Consider the following 12,500-nt stretch of genomic DNA (forward strand, 5'->3'; position numbering starts at 1 on the left):
AAAGTAAGCATGTGTCTCCACTTGAATCTGTGATGTGAACATAAACACGGGTCTGTGAGAGCAAACACGAGTGAGAGCCAGAGAGAGAAAGAGTATGTGTGTGTGTGTGTGTGTGTGTGTGTGTGTGTGTGTGTGTGTGTGTGTGTGTGTGTGTGTGTGTGTGTGCATGCCAATGTGATCTCTGCGTGAGAGAATGTGTCTACCCATCAGGGGCAGTGCCACGGCTGGGTGGGTATGTCACAGCGCGGTGCATCACTCTACCCGAGCCCGCCGCTCCAGTCCCACACCCCACCTGTCCCCCCTGCCACACAGGCCCTCGGAGGTGGGGCCTTTTTCATTCAGGCAGACAGCTGGGCAGCCCAGTGGTCCTCTTACCTGTAAATGATGCCCTTCAAGTGCAGGAAGAAGAGGCCGATGGCAATCTCAGCGGCATAGAAGCTGTAAGAGACAGAACACACACACACACACACACACAGCATTATGAGGACATGAACTGGAGTGAACTTTTCCAAGGCTAGAACTTTGACGACTCAAAGTTGTGCTGATCATCGGGGAACATCTCAATACCTTAAAAGGAGCGATCTTGAGGCCTTGGCGGTGCTGTCAACATCACTAGGCATTTAGCGACTGATTTAGCAGATGACTGAATGACATCTCTTATCAAATCCTCCCTTTTCCTACAAGACTCATTATCAATCCGCATTATCCAGTTCAGCGACGCCAAACGTTATTACACGGGCACGCCGATTCAAGTCCTTGACTGATTGCGGAGTGGAGATGGAAAGGAATTAGACCTGGTTGCTTTCCTCACGACGTCTATGTTGTTGGTGTAAATGACGCTGTTCAATATTTGAGGGCGCAGCTGTCTGGGATGTAACAGCGATCCTTTGGAGGCGGGGAGGGGTTCCCACAAAAAAACTACAGTAAGGCGGCGGCACGACCGGATTTCCCCTCATCAGAGGTGAAGTTGGAATGGTACAGTCATCCGGACCATCTTTTATTAAAACAGCCATGCAAAGGGATCTTTTATTCATCACTTTCCTTGTTTCCTTGTCCCACATAGGCTTGTGCAAGCTTGAGGAATATCTGCGAGTTATCGCTCGGCAACTGCTGCCGAGAGACAAATAAATAATGAAGAAAAAAAAAAGAAAAAAAGAAAAAAGAGGCAGGCAGCCTAAGCTAAATATCAAGAGATGACTTTTCCGTTCCAGCTCCTGCTTCAGATTCTCCCAGCCCTAACTCCTGGCTATCAGCACAGAGAGAGTGGAGAGAGAGAGAACAGGGGAGAGATGGAGGAAAGGGGGAGGGAGACAAAGAGAAACAGAGAGAGGGAGAGAGAGAGAGAGTGGGAGAGAGAAACACAGAGATGGAGGGAGGAAGAGAGCCTGCACAGAATATGTGTGTCAACTGAAAAGGAAGAAAACCTCATTATTAAGCAAGCTATTCTCTGTGACAACAAATATAGGCAATCTTATTATAATCACAATATACCATGACAAAAGCCTTCTCCCTGCAGTGCTGGCTGCATTTGAACTCCCATAAATACCCGTGTGTATGCGAGCGTGTTTGCGTGTGCGTATGCATGTGTGTGCGAGTACGAGCCTGAACGTGTGGGAAGCATACACTACTCTTCTCGTCCTCCTCCTCGTCCTCCTCTTCCTCCTGTCTAAAGCCGTACGCCAAGCCATTTGGTCCAAAACGTTCGATGAGAAAAAAACAGCTGTCGGTCAAGCGTCCACTCATTTGCTGGGTGTGTTGTTGGTGAATGGGAGGCTGCACCTGAAATTAGCCCCCCCTCCCACCTGAACCCCCTCCTCCTCCCCTCCCACCTGAACCCCCCCCCCCCCCCCCCCATGCCAGCACCATCTCACCCTGATGACATCTCATTGGTTTGACAAAGGGCAAAACGACAAGTCAAAGAGCGAGCCCATCTACAAATGAGCTGCATCGAGACGAGAGAGAGCGCGGTGGAGGAGGAGAGGATGGAGAGATGAAGAGGAGAGGAGAAAATGAAGAGAAGAAAAGCCAACAACAACAACAATAACAACAACAACAACAACAACGGCAACAGCAACCGCAAAAATAACAAGAGCGGCCTTCATCTCTCGGGGAAGGAAAGCAAAGGTCACGGCCGTCACCGGCGTGGACATACCTGCTCTGATAAGATCAACAGGAAATACCAGACTTCTCCTTCCTGCTGGGACCACTCTGCCTTCCAAATGGGCACAGGCCAACTGCTATAGCACTGATCCCATTTAACACACAAACTCTCTCTCTCTCTCTCTCTCTCTCATCTTGACACAGTGGTGTCCACTGGTCTGGCAGCTCTCTCTCCGTGGGGCGCGTGAGAGAGACATATCTCTACCCCGGGCCTTTGTGTTCCATGCTGTAGCTAGTCGCGGTGCCTTTAATTGAACACAAACAGTGGCACACTAGCTGGGGAAAGTGAGAGTGACAGTAGGGGGAGATCAGGCAAATGGCGTTCTCACACACACACATGCACACACACATGCACACACACACACACACACACACACACACACACACGCACACACACACACAAACACACACACACGCACACACACGCACACACACGCACACACGCACACACGCACACACGCACACACACGTACACACGTACACACGTACACCAAGGGGGCAGCGAACGTTCTGAGAGTGTAGACAGTATGGCGGCCGCCATGCTAACGAGAAGACCGTGGCTAGCTGGCCATTCCATTGAATCCTATGGGGCGTAAGCGCCACTTTGACATCAAATTACGTTAGAGCTGAAGCGTTTTAAGCCTTTATATGAACATTTTCTATTGTCGGGGTACATACTACATTGTGAAATTGACATAATAATCTCGTAACTGTCTTATCGGCTGAGTAATTAACGTTTTTCGAAAGTCAATGCTAAAGTGTTAAAGGCGCATGCGTCCAGCGAGAGTAAAGCGTCGCCATAGGTCAGACTCGGTCAGACTACGTGCCTACGTCACATGTACGACATCTGAGCCTGCGCAGGAGACCTATGACGGAATAAGAAGACCTAAAAAAACCGTTGAAATTTGCTTCCTCGGTCTCTGCTGCCGTCTACGTGATAGCTCTGTCCATATCTTTTACTGTCTATGACGTACACACTCACACTTCCTTGTCTGTGGAAACGGAAAGCAATTTTCGTCTGTGGCCTGAGTCTCAAAGCTGAGGGCTGAAGGAAGAGCAAGGGAAGGCCACACCTGAAGCTTGTGTATGCGTGTGTGTGTGTGTGTGTGTGTGTGTGTGTGTGTATACTGGATCCAGTGCTGAGCTTACATTGAGCGCTCACGTCAGCTCTGATGCGCTTGACTGCACTTAGTCCTGTGGATGTCTTACTACTGACTGAGGGAAGGGAGGGATAGAGGGACACAGAGGAAGGGAGGGAGGGATGGAGAGAGGGAGGGAGGGAGGGAGAGAGGAAAGGAAGCGGCTTGCTCAAGACTGCAGTGACCTTACTGTGACAGCCCATCCAGGACTGCAGGAAAAAAAAAACACATTCCTTGTACATTCTCCCTCTCTCCTCCGAGGACCTCTTTTCATCACTGTCTATAAACGATAGCTCTTTTAGTTAGTTAGATACAGGGGGCCATTAAAATGGAGAACTTTCAGTCAGTTTTGGAAGAGTGTCACTACGACAGACCTCTCTCAGTCGAGCTCAGTCAGGACAGAGTTATCATTAACACAGAACTCTACCCAGAGGCTCAATACTCTATTTGTTTGCTTTTATTTCTGTGAAATGATTCACTTTGACTGGACAAAACACTTTGGTACAAAACCTTGTGCTCTATGTAAACAAATGTGAAAAGCTGGACTTGACTTACACGGCGTGGGGCTCCTTGAACTTGCCGACCTGCTGGATCTGGTACATCAGATCGCCTCCGTTGATGTACTCCATGACGAAGTAGAGACGGTCCTGCGTGGCACGAGAGAACAGGGGAGAACAGGGGGGTGAGCAGGAGGAACCGGAGCGGAAAAGCACGCAGCAACATGGAACGTGGAACGCCGTTCTCTTTGGCCAGATGTTATGAGGCCGTCCGAGTTCTGGGTTCTGGGAGTCTGTGAGCCTGCCGGCAGTTTTCATTACCGGCTCAGTCAAACACCCCCAGGCTGCCCTCTCTTGAACTCAACGGTGCACTATATCAAAAGCCCTTCCTCATTACAGAGCTACACTTTTCTGCTGATGTGTGTGTGTATGTGTGTGTGTGTGTGTGTGTGTGTGTGTGTGTGTGTGTGTGTGTGTGTGTGTGTGTGTGTGTGTGTGTGTGTGTGTGGAGAGTGCTCATTGGTGGTGTGCCCATTGTCTTGTCTCATAAAGCTGAACACACACCCTGGTATATATGACTAGACTGTTTGCTGAAGGCTTATCCACACAGGGGATGTTGGCCCAGGTAATATTATGGCCTTTAGCAATGATTCTTTATGTAAATGAAGCGTTCAGATTCAGCACTAATGAACTATGTACTTAGAGTCAGACAGATAATGTACAGCTATTAGGCACAGGCATGCTCCTGTTCGCTCATCCTTTATCATCAATCGGCACGACACACACAACCATTATTCATCCCACACACACACACACACACACGCGCGTGCGAGCGCACACACGCACGCTCACACACTCACACACACTATAACATAGACTGACACAAAAACATACAAGAAAATTCAGAGATTCTGAAACACAGATACTACTGAATTTGAATAATAATAATAATAATAATAATAATAACAAAAAACAGGAGCACACAACCACCCTCTCTCACACAAAGCGCACTCAAACCGATTAGAGCCACATCTCAGTATGCATTACTGGTACACAAACACAAATCCTGCATTTAAGTCCACTTCACCTGAGTCCAACAACCTCTCCGAAATATATAATCAAGCGAGAGCAATAACACGCATACTTAAACATGATCGGTTCCCTGCCTTTGACTTGTTTAATTGGACTCATTCAACACTGAAGGCCGATGTGACTCCAGGCCTACTGGCTGTGGAGTGAGTGAGTGTGTGTGCGTGTGTGTGTGCGTGTGTGTGTGATTGATGGTCTGGTATAGAATGCTGGACCAGCGAATTAAAGTCACCGAGGATTAAGCTCCTTCAAGAGTGTGTGTGAGTGCGTGAGGGAGAAAAGCTGCTCTGCTTTGCTTAAGTGGAGGTCCCATCACTGTCAGACGTGTGTAAGAGAGTGTGTGGGCGTGTGAGTGTGAGTGTGAGTGTGTGTGTGAGAGTGTATCTATATTTGTGTTTCCATATGTGTGTGCATTGGATAAAGCAGAAGGCATCTGAAACTACACATACAGAGGCGCACACACACACACACACGTCTGCCTATCACTCCACTATTGACTGCGCCATAATTAACAGGAATGTGACTGGACTTCAGCACGGGTCCTTGGCTGCGGAGCTTTTGCCTGCATCAATAATAAGACGCTGGCTGGCGGCGCAGGGGTGTATTATGGCGTGTGAATGAGCGGCCAGCTTTGTGTGTGGCGCTTAGCGGCGGGGAGCCAGCCTGAGCCAGGTAGTGAGGAGAGGGAGAAGGAGACGGACTCTCTCTCTCTGTGGAGAGGACACCCTCCTCCTCCTCCTCCTCCTCCTCCCTTCCCCCATGTTGAACGCAGTCCTTTGGAAACATCATGAGGAGATGATGACGAAGACGACCACCACGACGGCGATGAAAAGGGGATGACGTCACAATCCCACAATTCCACTGCCCAACCCCCCCCCCCATCCCCATCCCCCATCCTCCTCTCTTTTTTAGCTCCCTCTAAATCTCTGGCTTCCTCAATCACACACATTCTCTCTCTGGTACACACTTACTTTCTCTCTCTCTCTCTCTCTCTCTCCAATGCACACAATCTCTCCCTCCCTCTCTCTCTCTCTCTGTAGTCATCATCCTCTCTCTCCAGTACACACACTCATGTGTGCATCCTCTCGGCTCTGACACACACATACACACACTCTCTCTCCCTCCCCCTCCCTCTCTCTCTCTCTAGTCATCATACAGTCTCTCTATCTCTCTCTGTACCCATCACCTAGTTTCTCTCTCTCCCTCTCTCTCTCCCTCTCTGTAGTCATCATCCAGTCTCTCTATCCCCCTCTCTCTCTCTCTCTCTCTCTCTCTCTCTCTGTACCCATCATCAAGTCTCTCTATCCCTCTCCCCCCCTCCCTCTCTCTCCCTCCCTCTCTGTAGTCATCATCCAGTCTCTGTGGCTCCCTCTCTTCTCTATCTCCCTTCTGAGCCTTATCAGTCTCTCACACATCCTCTATCTCACTCTTTCCCTCCCAGGCTCTCTTTTCTTTCCTCACACCTCTAACCCTTCCCTACCTCATCCTCTCTCCCTCTCTTTCTCTCAAATATACCCCCCACCACACACACACACACACACACACACACACACACACACACACATACACACTCCCTCTCTCTCACATACCACCCCCCACCCCCCCTTGCCACACACACATACATAGACACTCCTCCGGCTTGCGCTTCTTTCCTTCCCTTTCCCCTCTTTTCTTTTCTTCTCTTTCTCCCTCTCTTCCCTTTCTCTCCCTCTTCATTGTGACAGCAGCTCCTGCAGTGCTCAGTGGGGCACTGGGAGACTGGGCAGCCGCCTGTCAGTTCTCAAACCGCACTCACTGCAGCGGCCAAAGCCTTGCGCACACACACACACACACACACACACACACACACACACACACATACAACCACATACCACCTGGATTTTGCATAGTGACCACATCGGCACATGGAGCTGCACAGTGGAGGATGAACATCAGAATATGAAGGAGCATGCCAACACTTATTATACATGTGTATGAACCTGCATGTGTATGCACGTGTGTGGGTGTGTGTGTGTGTGTGTGTGTATACTCACACATGTCAAATGGAAAAGAAGAGAAGCGAGAGAAGAGGAAAAGAGGAGAAAAGGAGAGGAGAGGAGAAGAAAAAAAATAGAACAGAAGAGGAGAAGAGATGAGAAGAGAAGAGAGGAGAGGACAAGAGAAGAATAGAGTGGAAAAGAGGAGGAGGAGAAGAGGAGAGAAGAGAAGAGAAGAGAAGAGAAGAGGAAAAGGGAGGAGAGGAGAAGAGAGGTGAGGAGAGGAGCCCTTACCATAGTCTGGAAGCAGGAGTGGAGTGCGGTGAGGAAGGGGGGCTTCCCTGCCAGAGCCAGCACCCTCTTCTCCACCATGGTGCACTCCACGTCATCGTCCTGGATCACCACGTCCTTCTTCAGGATCTTAATGGCGTACAGCTCCTCTGTGCCCTTACGCTCCGCCAGCATCACCTGACACACACACACACACACACACACACACACACACACACACACACACACACACACACACACACACACACACACACACACTGTGGTTAAAAAACACTCATTCATCATGAATAATCCCTCAGCCACACCTATAATATACACTCCTCGCCATTCACCCCATTCATAAAGAGAAGGTGAAGACCATGGTGAAGAGCATCTACCATAATCAGCTAGCCGTCATTACTTAGCTGTCAATACTTCATAACATTTAATAAATCAACACTACTTTGTTTTTCAATTTGACATTAAAGAGCTTTTTTATATTTAAAGTAATTTCCTGTGTATTAGCTACATTGTGTAAAAGCGGCAGGACAATGTTTTACCTAAGTTAAAAGGAAGAAACCCATATTTATACCATATTAACTGACCCCATGTAGTTAATATCTACAGTGAAGATGTTAGGCTGCTTGACTCCTAGTTCCTACTACAGTACTTTAGGCTGTAGCATTCTGTTAATTTATGGTTTATTAATGCTCAGTGTGTGCAAAGAACACAAAACAAAAATGTTATTTTCTCATAGATAACTTTATTTAAGATTTGTCAGCATCGTTTTGAGTAGTGTGTTCCCTTCAGAGTGGAAAGAGCAGGAAGCCACTGAAGGTGCTTAAGTTTTTATAATTATCAAAGAGCCTGTAGCCAGAAGGGAGTAGCATGTTAACAAGATCCCCCTCCTCCAGCTGCAGAGTCACACCACTGGACAGATAGTTGGCTTCCCCATCATCATCAGAATCCCCTAAATCAATAAGCTGCTCACCATTCTTATACAGCCTGATGTGCATGATGCTAGAGGATAGAAAATCCATGACCGTGAATCTGAAGTAGTAGACTCCCTTGACTGGAGCTGTAAAGAAGCCGGTCATGCTGCTGTAGGCCTCTCCAACATTGGTGATGATTTTAGTGAAGACCACGTTCATGTCAGTGTTCCCAGCCTCTATGTATCCTTCGTCAGTCAGACTTGCTGAGAATGCCACCTTGGGTTGCTCTGTGATCTCTTTCTCCAGATTCGCTACTTCAGTCTCAATGGTTGTTAGTCTGGTCTTCACTGCCGTCAGCTCTGCCTCTTGTGTTGCAGTTTCCAGCTTCAGGTCCTCTACCTCAGTCTCACTGGCATTCAATCTGGTCTTCACTGCTGTGAGTTCTGCCTCTTGTGTTGCAGTTTCCATCTTCAGTTTGACCATCTCATACTCACTGGCAGACAGTCTGCTCTTTTGTGTCGCTGTTTCCAGCTTCAGTTTGACCATCTCTGTCTCCTGTTCTGAATTGGCCTTGATCAGATTCATCACTTCAGTCCTCATAGCAGTCAGGTCTGTGTGTTGTGCTGCTGTGTCTTTCTTCACATGCTCCATGTCAGCCTCAGAGGCTGCCAATCTCTCAGTTACTGACCTCAGATCAGTTGTCTGTGCTACAGTTTCCTTCCTCAGATTCACCACTTCAGCTTCACTAGCAGCCAGTCTGGTGTTCACAGTTGCCATTGCTGTCTGTTGTGCTGCGTTCTCAATCTTCAAATTCTCCACCTCGCTGTGGGTGACCGTCAACAGCACTCTCAGCTCCACCACCATGTCTCTGAGTTCCCTGAGCTCAGTAGAGACGTCCAGCTGGGTGGTGACTGCGGCAGCAGCAGCCTCAGTGCTCTGGCTCTCTGTCTGAAATTCAGGCCGGGTGCTCCGAGTCTGAGCTCCACACATGGAGAACAGCAGCACCAGCAGTGTGATGACAACCCTCATCCTTATTACAACTCTCTGACAGTCTAAGTAGTAGTAGTAGTAGTAGTAGTAGTAGCTATAGCAGTAGCAGCAGTAATAGTAGCAGTAGTAGTGGTGGTAATCATAGAACTAGAGCTTGGTGAATGTCCCTCCTGAAACACTCCCATTTATATGCATTAGTTGCTCATTATGTAAGAGCTTTCATCACTTTTGGGGTTAAATAAAGTCCAGGGACACTGATTAGAAACTGTAGATATTCTCTTCCAGCACATACTGTAGCTGTGTATTCCGTTATCAGTGTTGAGGGAAACAGCACAGGTGTGTGTGTGTGTGTGTGTGTGTGTGTGTGTGTGTGTTCACAACAGAAATGTCTCTGATTCTGCGCTGCTACGGACATGCTACTTACTATCTTTGAACATAGTTTGCCCTCGATAAATAATATGCAACATTAATACACTGAGGTGAAGACCAGAGTTGAACAGCTGTTTCCAGAAAGTTATTTCACATGAGAGAGAGAGATAAAGAGACAGAAAAAGAAAAAGAGAGAGAGAAAAGAAAAAGAGAGAAAGAAAAAAAAGGAGAGCAAATAAAAACTACTGCACTTCACTAAATGTTCTGTTAACTTATTGATATAATGGAATTAAAAATGAAGGACATATCACACTTGTTTTTCATTCATGGTTCGGGTTGACCATAAGCCATGGCAAAAATATTCTATCGCACAACTGGAAATACAATACTTTGATCAATAAATATTTGTCTTTAGGCCTGATCCCATATAGTACAGTATATCTGTCCCCAGTCAAACTGTCCTGACCAAGAATGGAGGCGCAAAGAGTGGATGGAGTTTTTGGCTTACTGGACCCTGTGCAAAATGTTGGTGGGTGACCCCTGTATTAGATCATAATTCACAGTAGAGCAACATATGAGCCCATGTCGTCAAATTAGATACGTCCTCCAGATATGGCTAAAAAGTCTATAACACAGCAAAACGTATAAACATAAAGATAAAACATAAAATTCAGGTAATCAGACGGGTGAAGTGTTAGAGGTTGTCAGGGAGGGCTCATTTTGGGTATGTTATTATTATATCAATATTATCATTTTATTAATATCGTATTAATTGTATTGATTTCTGTCACTTGGTTGGTATGCGCGGCTGCCTAGACCGTGTGCGGACTGCGGGCGGCTGGGTCCAGAAAGACGCTGGGCGGGTCGAGGACACAGTAGGACACGGGCCCTTCCTTGGGGCTCAGATACGATCTGATGGCTAATGAATAATCATGCGAGCTGTTGTGTGGCGTAATGTCACTGTGAAATCGCATGCCGCAGCCACACTGGAGAGTGCAGTGACACAGTGTCAGAGAGGGACACCACAAACGCTAAGGAAGACGTGGACCAACGTGGCGTTTCTGGACAGAGCTGGGGTCTATTTTTGGATAACAAAGAGTGTACTTTTGAATTTTGTTTGGGTGCAGACTGGAATATGTATTTACAACTGAACAGAATAAAGTGTAGCCTTTGGGGGAAACTTTGCAACGTCAAAGTAAATCGCGTTTTGAACTAGGCTAAAACAACATTAAACGTCAAACATTAATGTTACTATGGAGATGGCCTCTGCAGAACACCTGAAGCATTTTAACTTTTGCAACTGTAAAAAATGCTCATTTGTGCTGTCTGTGCATTAACTTGCTCATCTTCAGGTCACCATCATCATTTGAGGAGAGAGTCTAAACAAGTCGATTACTGAGCTCTTCCAGCTTTTGAGTTCATTGACAGTAAATGTGTGCCGTTCTTAGTAATCGTCAAGTAGGCCTACACATCCTGGCCTGGATGGCAGCGACTGGACCGGCGACTGCATTGGCACGTGACCGGTCATTCAAATTAAGACCCATTTTGACAATGAGTGTTACAAGGCTCAGCCGATCACATTCCGTCTGCTGTCGCGTATCATCGATCTTCCTTTTTTATTATCTCGGTCTGTTCGGCATCGCCGCCGTCGCGCCTGATAAGCTCAAACGCTCAGCTCTGCCCATGACTGGGTGGTCCTGACGCGCCATAATGGACGCTCGAGCAGCTCTTTAGTGGGCAGCAGCAGGGATTGGAGGGTGTTACTGCCCAGCCAGGCCCAGCATGGGGCTGTGCCCATGAAATATGATGTGCTTACACACACACACACACACACACACACACACACACACGGGCAGAGGCACACACTCTGAACACTGCCCAATCAGGATAAATCACACACACAGACACACACAAACACAATCCATCTCCCTCGTTCTCTCTCTCATACACATACACACACACACACACACTACACCCTCACCCTCATGCAGAAACAAAGCTGTTCTCCAGCCATTGTCAGATAAGGTGCAGATTTGAACGGCTCACAATGGGGAAGCTGGCTTGACGCTCCAGTGATTGGGGGACAGATTTTAACTCTGCTCACTCTGACAGAGAGCCTCAGGGCAAGCCGCACAAAAGAGACGGAGAGAGAGAGAAAAAGAGAGAAAATGAGAGAAAGACTGAATGAGAGAGAGAGAGAGAGAGAGAGAGAGAGAACACCGTAGGGAGCAGGGGACAGAAGGAGAGGGAGACAAAAAAGAAAGAAATACCAGAGAGAGAGAGAAGTACCAGAGAGAGAGAGAGAGAGAGAGAGAGAAAAAGAAAGAGATACAGAGAACCACAGAGAGAGATTGGCAGACGTCAAGCAATTCAGCAGCATATTCTCCATAATCGAGAAATCTGGGAAAACATCTGTTATCGGGCTGCCTTCCAGACACACACACACACACACACACACACACACACAGAAATACAGAAAGACAGAGAGAGAGAGAGAGAGAGAGAGAGAGAAACCTTGAACATGAGAGAAATAGGATCTGCTTGAAGTGCTAGTAGCATGTTGAAGCAGGCTTCACACTCATCATTGGCTGCGTGTGTGCGTGCGTGCGTGTGTTGTGTGTGTGTGTGTGTGTGTTCCTGTGACAATGTGCGTGATAACTGAGTCACAAGGCAGTGTTGCCGCACGACACAGCTGGAGAGCACAAACACGCGCGCCTCTGCAAGACGGGAAAATAAAAACAGCGACGCGGCTGCTGCCTCCTCAAGATCACGACGGCAATCACGGCGGCAGACCTTCATGTGCCAAGGAAACTTTCTTGCAAACAAGCTCTAGAAAGTTCCGCTCCTCACCCCTCAACCCCCACCCCCCACACACACACACACACACGTACCTTTACATTACCACCTCAACTCTCTCCTTCGAGCTCTCTTTTTTTCCTCTAAAAATATGCGGCTATGGAAATGAGCGCGGAAGCGCCTTGACTTTGTGCTGCTTTTAAAGCACTGCCCAGATGGAGGCAGGGTGACTGGCGGTGGAGAGAGTTGTGCAGTCAGCGTCGACTTCACAGAGGCCACCAT

The 12,500-nt window shown here is 47.8% G+C and overlaps 1 protein-coding gene across 2 annotated transcripts in view; it reads right to left on the reverse strand.

Annotated features, from left to right (window-relative positions):
- Window positions 1-12,500, reverse strand: part of LOC134077170 (protein kinase C beta type) — a 134,863-nt gene that overhangs the window by 35,468 nt on the left and 86,895 nt on the right. For both annotated transcript variants that reach the window (XM_062532598.1, XM_062532597.1), the window contains exons 10-12: window positions 7,156-7,329; window positions 3,855-3,946; window positions 376-438 (exon numbers count right to left, since the gene is read on the reverse strand). In XM_062532598.1, the coding sequence (XP_062388582.1) occupies window positions 376-438; window positions 3,855-3,946; window positions 7,156-7,329 (329 nt within the window). The remainder of the gene's footprint in view (window positions 1-375; window positions 439-3,854; window positions 3,947-7,155; window positions 7,330-12,500) is intronic.

The sequence above is a fragment of the Sardina pilchardus genome, chromosome 3 (genome assembly GCF_963854185.1).
Source record: "Sardina pilchardus chromosome 3, fSarPil1.1, whole genome shotgun sequence".
NCBI lineage: Eukaryota > Metazoa > Chordata > Actinopteri > Clupeiformes > Clupeidae > Sardina > Sardina pilchardus.